This window comes from Emydura macquarii, unplaced genomic scaffold, assembly GCF_026122565.2.
Source record: "Emydura macquarii macquarii isolate MOO-44397 ecotype Brisbane River unplaced genomic scaffold, CSIRO-AGI_Emac_v2 contig_2865, whole genome shotgun sequence".
Taxonomy (NCBI): domain Eukaryota; kingdom Metazoa; phylum Chordata; order Testudines; family Chelidae; genus Emydura; species Emydura macquarii.
This window is the reverse complement of record NW_027133002.1, coordinates 450,010-466,187: the sequence shown is the minus strand read 5'-3', so window position 1 is coordinate 466,187 and position 16,178 is coordinate 450,010. Positions and strand designations below refer to the sequence as shown.

The window sequence follows — 16,178 nt, the reverse complement described above, 5'->3', positions numbered from 1 at the left end:
AGCTTTATACCAGGTAAAACACACAAATTGTCAACATCACATCAACATAGACACAGTAAATATCCTTAAATCAAACTCTGACGCCTTCCCGAGCCGCATCGCCTCACCTTGCCTTTGTAAATCTGGATTATTATTGGCGGAAACGTGGTATGTGTGTGAAATTGACGTTTACCGACATTTACCAATAAAAATCGACTCCTCCCAAGGCTAGATATAAGGTACAGTGCTGTGAGCAGTGTAATATACAGACAAATCTAATCCGTCCTCCAGCCCCACCTGGTGGTCAACCTGATTCTCACAAGAGGTTAAAAAACGGCTGGTGCTACTTGAGTGGTGCCGTAGACCAGCCCTTTGCCCAGGGATAAGATAACATTATGTGGATGATAAGAAAGGAATGAGGGGAGACATTGACAATCAAATAAAAGCTGCTTTTCTGATTGTTTTAAGTATTTCTGCTCAGAGAATTAGACCTAAAAATGGCATAAGGGGAGATTCCTGTTTCTCTTGTCCCTGACACCTGCTCCAGATTATTCCGTTTCCAAGTGACAACACGGTTTTCCTAGGTGCTAGCCCTGCCACTGTCTCCCTGAGGTCGGAGAGCCGCTCGGGGCTCTTTCCTTCTCACACATCCTCGCTGGTAGTGACAGATCGGCAGGCCAAATTCTGTCCCTCGCTGACACCCCCGTAATGCTTTTGTCCGCTCCGTTACACCAGCGCGTCACTGAGGGCAGAGCCGGGGTCTGCACCTGGACCTTAGCTGATAATTGTGCTGCCGATACATGAACCAGAATCAAAGCCGGCTCCCACTCCCATCCTTGTGCTGTCTTTGCAGAGGTAAAAACCTAAGCAACCAACAGCAGTGATTCTGCTGATACACTGGACTTGATTCTCCTTGTTGCTTACACTGAGCTAAATGGGAAACCATAAGAACGGCCACACTGAATCATACCAAGGGTCCATCTAGCCCAGTGTCCCGTTGTCCGACAGTGACAGGTGCCCAGTGCTTCAGAGGGAATGAACAGAGCAGGGCAATTAGTGAGTGATCCATCCCCTGTCGTCCAGCCCCAGCTCCTGGCAGTCAGAGGTGTAGGGGCACCCGGAGCAAGGGGTTACATCCCTGCCCACCCTTGGCTAATAGCTACTGAAGGACCGATCCTCCATGAATGTATCTAATTCCTTTTTGAACTTTTGACCATCACAACATCCCACAGCAATGAGTTCCACAGGGTGACTGTGCATTGTGTGACGAAAAACTGACTAGTGTTTGCGGCCTATTAATTTCATCGCGTGACCCCTGTCTCTTGTGTTATGAGAAGGGATAAATAACACTTTCTGCACACCAGTCATAATTGTATAGCCCTCTATCAGATCTCCTCTTAGTTATCTCTTTTCTAAATTGAACAGTCCCAGTTTTTTAAATCTTTTCTCATATGGAAGCTGAGCCATACCCTCAATTATTTTTCTTGCCCTTTTCTGTACTTTTTTCAATTCTAATATATCTTGTTTTGAGGTGGCGTGACCAGAACTGCACACAGCATTCAAAGTGTGAGCAAACCATGGGTTTATGTAGCGGCATTATAATATTTTCTGTCTAATTATCTATCCTTTTGCTAATGGTTCCTTACCTTCTGTTAGCCTTTTTGACTGGCCGCTGCACACTGAGCAGATGTTTTCAGAGATCTGTCCACGCTGACTCCAAGATCTCTTTCTTGAGCGGTAACAACTAATTTAGACCCCATCATTTTGTATGTAGAGTTGGGATTGTGCATTCCTTTGCATTTACCAACACTGAATTTCAGCTGCCATTTTCTTGCCCAGTCACCCAGTTTTGTGAGATCCCCTTTGTAACTCTTCACACACAGTCAGCTTTGGGTTTAACTAACATCAGTAATTCTGTATCAGCTGCTATCTTTGCCACCTCCCTGTTTACCCCATTTCAAAGGAAATCAAGGGCGAGGAGAGGGGAATTGCACTACAGAAGAGCAGACGCCATTTTCCATCAGCGCTTTTCAGAGCAGACCTGTGCTTTCCAATATGGTGCGGGGTGTTTCCGTGTGCTGTGTTTTGGCTACACGTGTTAGCTTTGAAATGAGCCATCTCTGTCTGGAAAGCCCCCGTAACATATGGGGTTGGCTTGTCAGAGGGGCTAAAAACAGTTGGGTCAATTAGCCGTTGACCAATATAAGCTGACTCGCGTCTATTTATATCCTATTAATACTACGTTTTATCCTCACCCTCTATATACATTAGTATGCATTAGGTACAAATAGCACTGAGCACACATATAGAGCCTAAACAGACCTATTCCTTTACTATAACCCTGGTCCCTTATGCTAGGTATCCCATAACACTTTGCACTAAGAAGCAAGGAAAGCTACCAGGATCAGGACCATAAAGAGTATTTTACCATAGCACCAGTTAGGGCGTTAGTTATTCTCCCAGACCTGCATGGGAATCTCCGGAAGGAAGAGGACGAGCCATGGGATTGTTCTTTCTGAGTACAGACCTACGAGATGCCTTCACGCCCCTTTGAAGCTGGGATGCATGTGTGCAGTACAAAGAGATAAGGGGTACACACCACGGTACCAGAAAAACAAGGCAAAAAGCGGATTGGTTAAGTCCAGTTTTGATTGATGTACATTGTACCTTTTACTTGTAACCAGGATGGGCAGAAAGAGACGGCTTTAGGGGGGTGATTTTGGGAGCTCACTTTCTGCAGAAGGCGAATGTGAAATGGCTTCCCAGAACCTTTTTCTTGTGCTATATTATGATGGCTTAGAGCAATAAACGGGACTGAGGCTGGCAATTTGGTCTCCTGAGCATATCTCGTAACGAACCAAAGCGTGGTCAAGTATCTGGCACCACCGTTGGTCAACATGAGTCTCGTGTTAGCTCTCAAAGCGCCAGGGAACTGGTTTGTTGGAGGTCTCTGGGCTGGTTTGGTTGCTTCAGGCCGTCCGTGTTTGCCTGATTTTATATTTTAATCAATCTATTGCTGGGGAAAGCGGCTGCGATTCTTTCTCGAGGGTCTCCCCAGCGGATCGCCCAGGCCGGCTGGTTTGAGGCAGTGGAGTCTAGCATCAGAATGGAAAGAGAACAGCTCGTGTCCTGAGCATTGCGGGGCACAGCTATAGACAAGAGCCCAGAGTAGCTTCCAGCCACTTCCTGCACCCCGCCCCCTCGTATTCCAGTCCAGGAGCCCAGGACTGCTGGTCACGTCCCTCCCTCGCCACCACATTATGATGTCCCTGTTGGGTTTCATTGCAACAAATCCAGCTGCAAAAGAAATCAGGCAGAAAACATTGTAAACGCTGCATGGAGGGAACTGAAGGAGCCTCATCAATTTGGGGTGATTATCTGAGCCCAGGGAGCCCCTACGACCCTCCTATCCCCAGGTCCCTGCTTTCCTCTTAGCGATCATGCACTTGTGTGGAGGTTTATTACAACCCATCCCCCCGCCGTGACGGGCAGTGGCTGAATGTGCCGTCCGCACTCTGGTGTCCTCCAGGGAGGCGCTGGACCACAACCCCACGGCGGTAAAACCCTTGGCTCTCCCATCCAGAGCAGGGTAGATGGCGAAGCTGACGGCTGACCCAATGGTGGGAGTCAGAGCCGGTGTCCTGACCACGTCTTCTCCTGTCATTTTCTTGCAAGGGTCGAGGCCAGATTCCAAGGCGGGGAGCTGCAGGCAGCTTGCTGGCGTGGTGTGGACGGGATGCCGTGTCCCGCCCCATTCCCAGGAGTTGTTTCTGGGGCCTGAGCGACTGGGTTAGCTCCGTCTGAGAACCGATTCGCATCCTGCCAGGGCAGCCTCATCCAGGGGGAGGGCGGGTGGGGAAGGAGCTGGCGCCCCCCGGCAGAAGGTGTGGAAGGCCTGGGAGAAATCTGTCCCGCGCTCAGGAAAGGTCATGGATTCTGTCCAGGGTCTGTCGCGGCCGGGCTGACGCTCGCTCACACCGAGTCCCGGAGGTCGGCGGCCCCACGGTGCAGTCGGCTCAGCGCCGCGAGGAGGCTGAGCGCGGTGACCATGACAATTGCTATGGCTCCTGAGAACTGGAGAGAAAGGGAACGGCCGGGGTGGGCAGGCGGACAGCGGCGCTGAGGGGGAGGCTACAGGAAGCAGGATCTGTCCGTGTGCACAACGCGGGCTGGGACCCCCGGGGGCCGCTTTGCAGTGTGATAAGTTAGAAGGTGCAGAGAAGCGCTGCAAAGCGGCGAAGGGGGTTGGACCATCTGACGCACATGGAGAGGGTTCAAAGGGGCTTCGTTTAACGTCTCAGCTCTGTACAAATAGTCCAGCCAAGAGGGGCCCCATAATGAGCACGTGAACCACTGCCCTCTACTGGACAGAATCGGAACTGCCCCACTGTGTGTCATAAACCCCGTCCTGCTAATAGAGTCTTCCTTAGCTCAAGGGACAGAAGCCGGGGCTCTTGTGGCGTGTGAGGCCCTAGATGCTATCCCTGCTGTCTCCATGAAGCCCTGGTAGACCATGGATCTGTTATGCTACAGACTTCCCTGAGGGCGGCCCAGTTTGCGCGACTAGAAGCTACTCGCTTGAACTAAGTGAGGGCCAATTCGGACGTGACATCGGCACGTCCGAGCCCCGAGAGCGATTTGGAACCAGCACCGCAGCCGGGGGCGAGCACTCAGACACCAGCACCGGGCAGAGTCACCTGGGGAGCAGAGCCCGCACAGACGGGGCCAGACCGGGAGGAGAGACGAGCTAGGTCCAGGGGACCGGAGGTAGTGACTCACAGGCCCGTCCAGCCCTAGCTGCCGTGACTGTCCGACGCTTGGACCCAATAGCCCCGCACCAGGTCGGGGAGCCGCAGGGAGGGCGTGAGGTGGGTTTTAGGGTGGAAAAGGCTCAGCCCTGCCCTGCCCATCCCGCAGGAGGGGCAGCCTCTGGGCAAGAGAGTCCAAGGGCCGGGTTCGTGGGGGACTGCACTGCCCCATGGAGATACAGCTGCAGAGCTGGGGGAGGGGGATCACTGGGACAGCAGGGGCTGCAGGTCGGGACTGAGGGGGACATGCAGAGCTGGGGCGGGGAGAGCCCAGGCAGTCGTATTCCACTCACGCCTCCTTTGCATGAGCCCAACACCCCCCCCCCCGAGTTTAGAAACCCCCGAAATAGCCCCCGCTCCGTCCTGCGAGCTCCCTGCACAGGGCCAAGGCTGCCAGTCTGAGACGGGCCGGGCGCCACGACCCGCCTGAGCGTCTGGAGAGCAGCACCCAGCAGGCGGGAGCAGCCCTCCCCCCCTCGTCCCCCGTTACCTTCAGCAGCGAGCTGTGGAGCAGCCAGAGGTACTTGAGGTGGACGCTGACGAGCGCCAGGCTGCAGGGCAGGAAGGAGTGCTCCTCCACGTGGTCTCGGCACCTGCCGGCAAGAAAACCGAGGGCTCGGCACGCTCGAAACCCGCTCCCTCGGCCCAGCCCTCGGCCCACCTCACAGCAGAGACATGTGCTCCTTGACTGAGCTCTCTGTGCCTCCCACGGGGGCCGTCAGCGAGGTCTGAGAACAGGGACTTCAGCGCCATAGCAGGCGCCTGCTACGGCTTGAGCTGAAAGGGTAAGTCCCTGAGCCGGCAGCAGTAGTAGGCTGTTAGCCTCCAAGTGGCCTCTCCACGACAGAGGGGCAGCGATGCACGCTGAGATGCATTTCAATACGCCGGGGCGTTTCGCCACACGAGTGGCACCGCCACGTGGATAGGAAGGTCCCAGACCCCCTCCCCTGGCTGGTCCCAAAGTCCTACCTCTGGTAGAGCTCCAGGAGCACGGTGTAGTTACTGGCACAGGCCGAACCGTTGAACCCCAGTTCACGAAGGGCCGAGCAAGGGATGGAGACGCCTTCTTCCAGCAGGAGACCCAGGCTGTAGAGGCCCTGCAGCCAAGCAGAGAGGGGCACGGGCTGGGGCAATCCGGCCCCATCCTTTCCCAACCACTCCTGGTGGCCCACCCATCCCAGCTCCTCTGGGACCATCCGGCCGTTGGTGGTCTGGTTCCATGCCCACCGGGGCCTGCCTGCGGGACACTCGCTGCCCCCAGAGTGATTTCAGGGACCCATGGACTGGCTACGCAAAGCTGCCCAGTTCCAGCACACCGGGCACCGGGGCCTCGGGCGGTGGGAACATGGCAGAACCATGGAAATCCCACGGCAGGCTGATGTGACATGGGGATGGCTGAGTGGTGGCTGGGTTTGTCCCCCCCCCCAGGTGTGACTCCATCAGCTGCAGATCCCATCTGCCCCACACGGTACCTGCGGATCTTGCTGGAGGGCAGCGGCTTTGTACATCCGGACCGCTGCCTGCACGTCCTGCGTCCTCTCCCTGTGGGGTGCGGCGTAGAACAAGTCTCCCATGCGGATCAGAGCTGGAGGGCGGGTGGGAAGAAAAGGTTACGCCCTCGCCCCGTGCTGCGAAGGCCCCTGCTTCTCCCGCAGCAATTTTTAGGGCCCCCATCTCAGCCCCGGCAGGAGACAGCAACTTCTCAACAACGGCGGGGGGGGGGAATTCTCCTCCCCCAGATCCTGGCGTGGGGGGTCCTGTTTACGCACGTCCCAGCCAATTTGCCTGTGCGCCCTGGGGAGGCGGCCACCGGCTTTCCCACCCGCAAGGCTGCCTGTCCATGCCGCGAGCCGTAACGAGGGCTCGAGGTGCAAACCCCGTGCGTCGGGCCGGTCTGCGAGGCCGAGCCCCCCCTGCTCCAGGCTCCCCTACCGTAGGAGACGGGGCGCTGGCTGCAGGTGGAGAGGTTGTAGTATTTCCAGACACAGTCGAGCTGGAGGTGTCGGCTCGCCAGCCCATCCTGCGGAAGAAACCGGCCGGTTAGCAGAGCGCTCCGGCGGGTCCCTCGTCTGCAGGGGGAAAGGAGCCAACCCCTGAGCAAAGAACAGAGGGAGGAAGCCCTGCTGGAGCGGGAGACAGTGCAGACCCAGGAGAGACCTGCTGCCGTTAAAGCGGGGCGGGGCGGGCAGAAAGCACCGAAATCCCTCGGCGAGGCGGGGAGGCACGTGCGAGTAGATGAGCCTGTGGCTGATGACGAAGCTGAATGCCGACCCCCGGCCCCTCTTCCCTCAGTCACCGCAGCCGCTGGGAGCGAGGCCCTGGGGACGGCCGGCGTCTGTGCACAGGTGCATGCCAGAGGGGCTGCAGTGCGGGACTTCTCTGATGGCTGGAGCAGCTCCTGGGGCTTCCCAGGGGAGCGCTGCTGGGATCCTGAGACCAGGACTGGCCGTGGACACATTGCACTGGGCAGAGAGACCTGGTGCGATCAGGGACCTCGATTCCTAGGATCCAGGCCTGCAAGGGACCCTGTGATCATCTAGTGCGACCGTCTCTATAGCACCGGCCACAGCGCTCCCCCGCACTAACGCCGAGAGCGGAGCTTTGAGGAAAACCGCCAGAGATGGAGAATCCACCACGAGCCTTGTTCCAACGGTTAATTACTCTCGCCGGCGGAAACGGACGCCTTATTTTCAGTCCGAACTGGTCTAACGTCAGCGGCCAGCCATCGGCTCGGGTTAGACCTTTCCCTGCTACGTCGAAGAGCCCATTGTTCAGTGTCTGCTCCCCCTGCCGGGAGTTATAGACTCTGGTCAAGTCACCTCTAACCCTGGCTCTGTTCAGCTACCGAGACGGAGCTCCTTGCGTCTCTCACGGTAAGGCGGGTGTTCTGATCCTTTCATCATTCTCCTGGCTTTTCTCTGACCCCGCTTCAACTTATCAACACCCTTCTTGAGTTGTGGGCACCAGAACAGACCCGGGATTCCAGCAGCGATCACACCAGGGCCCAATGCAGAGGTCAAATAACCTCTCTGCTCCTACTCCAGATTCCCCTGGCTGTACTCCCAGGATCGCATTAGCTCTTTTAGCCACAGCATCACGCTGGCAGCTTGCGCTCAGCTCATTGTCCACCATCATCCCCTGAATCTTTTCCAGAGTCCCTGCTTCCCAGGAGTGAGCCCCTGCCCCATCCCCAGGGGCCAGGACTTGTAGGACCGGACCAGCAGAGGAGCAAATCTCAGGGCAGGTCCGAGGCTGTGGGGAGGGGAAAGCCAGACATAAGCACTGCAGGGCTCTGGAAAGTGAGGTGCAGGAGAGAGGGGCAAAGAGAGACAGAGCATGGGGGGCGGGGGGTAGGGATGGCTCACAGGGTCCTGGTCGCAGAGGTAGCCCGCGTTGAACTGCGCCACCTCAAACCCAGCTTCTGCCGCCATGAGATAGTGCAGGAGGGCGGCCGGCCTGGCGGAGCAAGCAGGAGATCAGTCAGCTCAGCCGCGAACCCGGGTCTGGCCTCCAGATCCCCGGCGAGATCCCCTCCTCCCACAGCCTGCTCAGGGTGCCCGGCGAGGAGACGCGCCCGCGTGGCGGAGGAGCCGTGGCTAGCGCCGCTTGACGCAGGCCCAAAGGAAGGGGAGCTCTCAGGGCCTGCTGACAAACAGTTGCCTCCACCCTGGAGCCGGTGGGGCAGGGGGGCTCGGCTAACCCCTTCCCCGGCCTCGTGGAGCTGGAAGCAAGGCCCACGCCTGCGGGAGGAGGAGAGGACACTGACCATGACTGCTGGAGGTAGGCGTCCAGCGCCTTGCGCAGCACCGAGCCCAGGTACCCGTTCTGCTCCGACACCCACTTGGCCCACCTGGAAAAGCAGCAAAGAAACGGTTCCTTCCCCACCCGGGGCGTGCTCTATTCAGTCTAAGCCTGGCTTTGGCAGGGAATTGGTCTGGGACTCTCCAGAAGCCCCCTAGGGCAAAATGAATCCCAGCGGGTGTCGCACACTGGAACCATAGAACGGTAGGTCTGGGAGGGACCTTGTGAGGGAATCTAGTCCAGCCCCCTGCACTCGTGGCAGGACCAAACATTATCTAGACCATCCCTGACAGGTGTTTGTCCAACCTGCTCTTAAAAATCTCCAACGACGGGGATTCCACAACCTCCCTGGGCAATTTATTCCAGCAATTAACTGTCCTGACAGGTAGGAAGTTTTTCCTAATGTCCAACCTAAACCGCCCCCGACTAAACAAACCCAGTCCATTCAATCTTCCCCCATAGGTCATGTTTTCTAGACCTTTAATCTTCTCTGGACTCTCTCTCCAGTTTCTGCACATCTTTCCTGAAATGTGCTGCCCAGAACTGGACACAAGACTCCAGCTGAGGCCTGATCAGCGCGGAGTGGAGCAGAAGAATGACTCCTCGCGTGGTGCTTACGACACTCCTGCTAATCCAGCCCAGAATGACGGTTGCTGTTTCACAGCAGTGTCACACTGCTGACTCAGATTTAGCTTGTGACCCGCTATGACCCCAGATCCATTCCGCAATGCTCATTCCTAGGCAGGCATTGCCCATTGTGTGTGTGTGCAACATGCAATGGGAGCTGTAGCTTGGAATAACCAAAAGGCCCCTATCCAGCGCTCTAGGCTCTGTGGCACGGGATTAATACGAGCACCAAGCAGCAGGCGATTAAAACATGGATGAATTATTAAACTGGCTAATTGATGATTACATTGATCAGAGCAATCGTTAATAAAACTCAGCCGGGAGCTGGGCCTGCTTCCCACCCCTTCCTCTGTCTGAGCCGCACCCCCCAGATCGTTCAGGCAGGTGGCTTTCGGCGCGTGCCCGGCACGCCCAGTCTGGGCTCTTTCAGCCCAGTGAGGTGCTGTGCTCCTTGATGTGCTCCCAGGCCAGACACAGGTCTGCCGCGGCAGCTTCGTGTGGCGAGAGCACCATGCATTCACCGCACCCCCGTGCGTCCTTCCTGGGGAGCTGCCCACGTGGTGTTGGGACATCACCCTCTTGGCACCCTGGCGCCCGTTAGAGCGACGGCAGATGCCAGGTTGCGGCACGTGTTGCCGGTGGGGCACAGCTTGTCAGACACAGACGCCCTCTCCGCACTGCAGCTGACGGCTACTCTGGAGGACTCTGATCTCCAGGCGCGGGGCCTACCCGGGCTGCTTTTCAGAGATGCAGCTGCCGGCCCGGCTCTGGAAATAACGCCTGTCAGTGATCGTCCTCGGGCCAGATCCTCAACTGGTGCACATCAGCATTGGCTTTTAACGGAGCCGCACCAGCTGACACCGGCTGGGGATCCCGGCCCATCCTCTGGCCGGCGGGAGCACGCTCCAAAGGCACCACTCCGGATCAAGGCCCCCCTGTGCCAGGCGCTGTACAAAGACACACACACTAAGAGACAGGCGCTGCCTGGAGAAGCTCTCGCAGTCAGAGGTGCCATTTCACGCTGGTGTTAAATTCTTAGCCAGGGGTCCGATGCGGCTGCCCGGAGCGGGAGCTGACACCCTGGGAATGGAGGAGGGTTGGTGCCTTCTCCCTGTCTATTTCCCCTGCGGCAGAAGAGCTGGCATACTCACAGCACGGCGCTGAGCGGCCTTCTGGGAAGCTGGCCAGGAATCCCCCGGTTCAAATAGACAGCGAGCCGCACAGCCCCAGCTACGTGGCCACGGGTCGCTGATGTCCAGAAGTAGTGGTAGGCTGTTAGCTGGAGGGAGAGCGGACAGACTGAGGGTCCCTGGGCGTTTCAGGGGGGTGCTGCACTAGGTGTGCGGGGGGGTCCCTGGTTGGCAGGGGTCCGTGTGGCTTGAGAGAAGTGGCCACCTCTTGGACTGGGCGAGCTGCTGTTTGATCTCGGAGCCCCAGTCTCCCTCGGGTGCCCGTCACCATGGCCTCCAGCTGGACGCATGCTCTTCAGTTTGAGTCAATCCCATAAACACCAGTGGTCCCCCAAACTGCTTTGCAAGCTCCCTCGCCAACACTGATTAGGCGTGCTCTCCACCCCTGGCTCCCAGCCCCCAGAGGTTTGCAGCCACGGCGCGGAGCAGCGTGGAGAATCGATGAGACACGCTCCTGAAATGGAGCTGTGCTGCTTTACGGTGCTAGAAAAATGCCTCCCTCGCAAAAAAAAAAAAAAAAGCCCCTGTGCTCCTGGCAGAGTAGCTGCTCGTTAGGCCAGGATCTCACTGGCTAGATTTCAGGATCCCACACTGCTAAGGGACACTTGTATTGGTCCCTAGAGTGGGTCACAGGCAGGGACTGAACTGGGGACCTCAGGATGTAAACACATAAGCCACCACTCTGTGAGCTAACACAGGCGCTCTACCAGCCAGCAGCAGTAGGGGCCCCTCTCGGTGGACCTGCCATTAGATGGAGCCCACTGTGTTAACGTGGGTCACTCAGTCTCAAACCCCAATCCCATCTGGCACTGGGCACGCCCCTCTCCCGCTGTGCCCATTGCTGGGGAAAATCACCAGCCCCCCCCCATCCCAGCTGGTCAGTCACTCACGTGGTCCTTCGGCCTCGCTGGGTACCGCCCCTGGGCGTAGAGAGCGCCCAGGTTGGAGGCCGCCTCGGCATCGCCCATCCCATCGGCCCTCTCCCAGAACTCGGCGGCTCGCCGGTAGTCGTGCTCAAAGACCTGGTAATACCACCCCAGGGCGGTGACGGCCCGTGCAAAGCGCTGGTGGGAGGGAAAAGAAAGGCAGAGGTGAGGCGCGCCGGCAACCCAGCCGTGAGCCGCTAGCCGCAAATGGCCACGTTCAGGCGCTTTGGGGAGGTTCCTCCGTCTGGGCCCTAGGTGCTGGAACGTGGGGTGGGAGGGGGCTGCTGCACCCGTTGGTCGAAGTGGTTTCCATCACATACAGGCTTTCCAGCACATTGCCACGTGGTGACCCAGGCGGGACCAGGCGTCCAGCAGGGGATTTCACTGGTTGTCACCTGGCCTTTGCTTGGGGGAAACCCACCAAGTCTGACCCAGATCTACTCCCTGGGGCTCCCCATCCCACGCCTTTCCCTCCCCACTCTTCTGGGTCTTCTGCCTGCCCCGTAGATTTGATCCACCCATTATTGTCAGCTACTGCCCCCCCCAGCTCACCCACTCCCAGCCCCTTCTCCATCCCAGTTCTGCAGGGGTTAGTGGGCGCCCACTCTCCCCACTCTGTCTGGAGCTCTGTCCTGTGGGAGACACCGAATCATTTCTTCTCTACATTTCACCTTAAAAACACATTTCTCCTCTTTGGCCCAGGACGGATCCCATCTCTGCAGCGTTTCATGCATTAAGAGTGATGCTATCTACATCAGGACATAAGAACAGCTACACTGTGTCAGACCAAGGGTCCATCTAGCCCAACATCCTGTCTTCCAACAGTGGCCAATGCCAGACACCTGGCAAACAGTGTCTAGGGACACTTCAGAGCATAGTGTTGCATCCCTGCCCATCCTGGCTAATAGCCATTGATGGACCTATCCTCCAGGAACTTCTCTACTTCTTTTTTGAACCCCGTTATAGTCTTGGCCTTCACAACATCCTCTGGCAAGGAGTTCCACAGGTTGACTGTGCGTTGTGTGAAGAAAATACTTCCTTTTGTTTGGTTTAAACTTGCTGCCTATTCATTTCATTTCGTGACCCCTAGTTCTTGTGTTATGAGAAGGAGTAAATGACACTTTCTATTTACTTTCTCCACACCTGTCACAACTTCATAGATCTCTATCTATCCCCCCTTAGTTGTCTCTTTTCCAAACTGAAAAGCCCCAGTCTTATTAATCTCTCCTCGTATAAAAATTTTTCCATACTCCTAATCATTTTAGTTGCCCTTCTCTGTACCTTTTCCAATTCCAATATATCTTTTTGGAGATGGGGTGACCAGATCTGCAGGCAGTGTTCACTATACGGGCATCCCATGGATTTATAAAGAGACAATAGGATATTTTCTGTCTTATTATCTATCCCTTTCCTAATGATTCCTAACAGTCTGTGAGCTTTTTTCACTGTTGCTGCACATCGAGTGGATGTTTTCAGAGAACTATCCCCAGTGACTCCAAGATCTCTTGCTGGAGCGGTAACAGCTAATTTAGACCCCATCATTTTCTATGTGGAGTTGGGATTATGTTTTCCAATGTGCATTTCTTTGCATTTATCAACACTGAATTTCAGCTGCCACTCTGCTGCCCAATGGCCCAGTTCTGTGAGATCCCCTTTGTAACTCTTCGCAGTCTGCTTTCGACTTAACTCTCTTGAGTAGTTTTGTATCATCTGCACATTTTGCCACCTCACTCTCCACCCCTTTTTCCAGATCAGTTATGAATACGTTGCACAGCACTGGTCCCAGTACAGACCCCAGGGGACACCGCTATTTACCTCTCTCCATTCTGAAAACTGACCATTGATTCCTACCCTCGGTTTCCTGTCTTTTAACCAGTTACTGATCCAGGATGGACCTTCCCTCTTATCCCATGACAGCTGACTTTGCTTAAAAGAGCCTTTGGTGAGGCACCTTGTCAAAGGCTTTCTGAAAATCTAAGTACCCTGTATCCACTGGATCACCCTTGTCCACATGTTCGATGACTCAAAGAATATCTGTGAACATGAAAAGCTGTGATCTCACCGCCGCCCTCTACTGGCTGGAATCAGAACTGCTCCCCCACATGTCATGGGCCCTACACCGCTAATGAGAGAGTCTCCTTAACTCAAGAGGCCAGAGCCCATGTTGCTGGAGAAGGAGGATCTGAGCACTCCACTGCCAGTGCTGCGAAGTTCCTGGTGCCCCGGAACAATCACAATGCTCACTCCCTTTTCACACTGAGCCCTGCTTAGACTGATTAACTGATGAGCGGTTGGCTCAAACATTTGCTCCTCGTCTGCAGTGTCTCGTACCTGCTCAGCAGCCTTCTTCAGGAACTCCAGGGCTTTGGGAATATCCTGCTTCACTCCCTGGCCCTTGCAAGAGAACACACACAGTCAGCCGACGAATGCCGCTCACAGCCGCCCTGCGCACTCAGCGACCCCGTCGGTGTCAGGGAACGTGGAGCCCACAGGGCTGACCCTCCCCTGCTGCTGCTGGGCTCAGTCAAGGAGCAGTCAGGGCTCTTGGGAACCCAGCAGGCATTTTCTGCTAGGGAGAAACAACAGCCAGGGTAAATCAGGCCTCAGCAGCTGCACGTCAGCCGTAATCAGAGAGTTATAGAAGATGGGGGTAGGAAGGGACCTCGGGAGGTGTCTAGTCCAAGCCCCTGCTCAAAGCAGGACCAATCCCAGCCGGGGCTTTGTCAAGCCAGGCCTTAAAGACCTCGAAGGATGGAGATTCCACCACCTCCCTAGGTAACCCATTCCAGTGCTTCACCACCCGCCTAGGGAAAAAGCTTTTCCTAATATCCAACCTAGACCTCCCCCACTGCAACTTGAGACCATTGCTCCTAGTTCTGTCATCTGCTACCACTGAGAACAGCCTAGCTCCATCCTCCCTGGAACCCCCTTCAGGTAGTTAAAGGCTGCTATCAAATCCCCCCTCACTCTTCTCTTCTGCAGACTAAACAAGCCCAGTTCTCTCAGCCTCTCCTCATAAGTCTTGTGCTCCAGCCCCCTCATCATTTTCGTTGCCCTCCGCTGGACTCTCTCCAATTTGTCCACATCCTTTTTGTAGTGGGGGGCCCAAAACTGGACACAATACTCCAAATGCAGCCTCACCAGTGCCGAATAGAGGGGAATAATCACTTCCCGCGATCTGCTGGCAATGTTCCTCCTAATGCAGCCCAATATGCTATTAGCCTTCTTGAAAACCAGGGCACACTGCTGACTCATATCCAGCTTCTTGTCCACTGTTACCCCCAGGTCCTTTTCTGCAGAACTGCTGCCTAGCTCGTCGGTCCCCAGTCTGTAGCTGTGCATGGGATTCTTCCATCCAAAGTGCAGGACTCTGCACTTGTCCTTGTTGAACCTCATCAGATTTCTTTTGGCCCAATCCTCCACTTTGTCTAGGTCCCTCTGCATCCTATCCCTACCTTCCAGGATATCTACCACTCCCCCCAGCTTAGTGTCATCTGCAAACTTGTTGAGGGTGCAATCCACCCCATCCTCCAGATCATTAATGAAGATGTTGAACAAAACCGGCCCCAGGACCGACGCCTGGTGCACTCCGCTTGTGACCGGCTGCCAGCTAGACATGGAGCCATTGATCACTACCCGTTGAGCCCGACGATCTAGCCAGCTTCTATCCACCTGACAGTAATAAACATGTGTATAGCATCTTCCACCCCAAAGGAGATCAGTAGGTAGCTCAGACCACCTAAGGATCAGTTCTCCATGCAGCTACTTCTGGTGCAGAACACAGCCACCATTTACTAGACGCTGCTGGGTTTGGGAGGGTTCAGGTAGCTGGGCACACACACCTGAACTGGAACTTGGCCGGGAAACTGCAGCAAACAGCCCGATATTTGTGTAAGAGCACAGGGCTGAGGGTCACACAGTGACTCCAGCTTCACACAGCCAGCCAGCACCGGGCTGGTCAGCCCAGATACTGAGGCAGGGTTCCCATGATGACAGAGGCAGTGCAGCCTAATGGACAGAGCATTGGGCGGGACTCCGAATATCTGGAGGTCTGTTCCCAGCTCTATAACTGGCCTGCTGGGTAACTCTGGGCAAATCTGTGCCTCGGTTTCCCCGTCTGTAAAATGGGGCTAGCGATACTGGCCCCCTCTGTAAAAAGAGCTCTGAGGAATGTGGCTGTGGGATTATTAGCACCATCATTAGCTAACTTCTCTCTCTCTCTCACATTGTGTATTGCACGGCTGGTTTTATTTTAACCATCACGTTCTCCCACCCACCCCGCTACCTGGTCAGACGCTGCCGCAGATCTGCGCTGACGTACAAAGATCCGGTCACACGTGAGCATCTATAATCAGGAGCTCGAGGGCCCCAGGCCAAGAGAACCCGCCTTTCCTGTCCCAGTCTGGAGGCAGTCTCACCAGAGGTGGCAGCATGTCAGTGGTGGTCCCTAGGCGTCTATCTGGTAACCAGCCGGCAAAGCACCGGGGGTGAGAGGCACCGGGGGGAGGGGGTGAGAGGGAAACCACTGTCCTTGCTAGCCCTGGCCAAGTGGCCTCTGGCCCATAATGCACCTATGCCCCCTGCTCCACCCAATGGGGTGCCGGCAGGTCTGGGGACCCCGTCACCTGCTGGCTCGGAGCCCACATGGCCAAGGGGCAGCGAGCAGACGCCCGGATCTCACCCGGAGGAGCACCACCCCGTAGTCGTACATCAGGGCCGGGTCCTGGAGCTGCGTCGCCCCCTTCTCGTAGAACTTCGCCGCCGCCTGCAGGTTGCTGGCAATGCCCCGCTGGCCCCAGAACAGCATCTGGCTCACCGCTTGCTGGGAGGGGGGAAAGAGACCACCA

At 56.1% G+C, this 16,178-nt stretch overlaps 1 protein-coding gene across 1 annotated transcript in view; it reads right to left on the bottom strand.

Moving 5' to 3' along the window:
• Nucleotides 1-3,951: 3,951 nt before the first annotated feature.
• LOC137166525 (protein sel-1 homolog 3-like) overlaps nt 3,952-16,178 on the bottom strand; it is a 29,574-nt gene continuing 17,347 nt past the window's right edge. Inside the window, exons 13-23 of the mRNA XM_067568301.1 lie at nt 16,013-16,153; nt 13,663-13,725; nt 11,296-11,469; nt 10,367-10,494; nt 8,554-8,637; nt 8,153-8,243; nt 6,720-6,807; nt 6,260-6,372; nt 5,757-5,884; nt 5,278-5,380; nt 3,952-4,053 (exon numbers count right to left, since the gene is read on the bottom strand). Coding sequence (XP_067424402.1) covers nt 3,952-4,053; nt 5,278-5,380; nt 5,757-5,884; nt 6,260-6,372; nt 6,720-6,807; nt 8,153-8,243; nt 8,554-8,637; nt 10,367-10,494; nt 11,296-11,469; nt 13,663-13,725; nt 16,013-16,153 — 1,215 coding nt within the window. The remainder of the gene's footprint in view (nt 4,054-5,277; nt 5,381-5,756; nt 5,885-6,259; nt 6,373-6,719; nt 6,808-8,152; nt 8,244-8,553; nt 8,638-10,366; nt 10,495-11,295; nt 11,470-13,662; nt 13,726-16,012; nt 16,154-16,178) is intronic.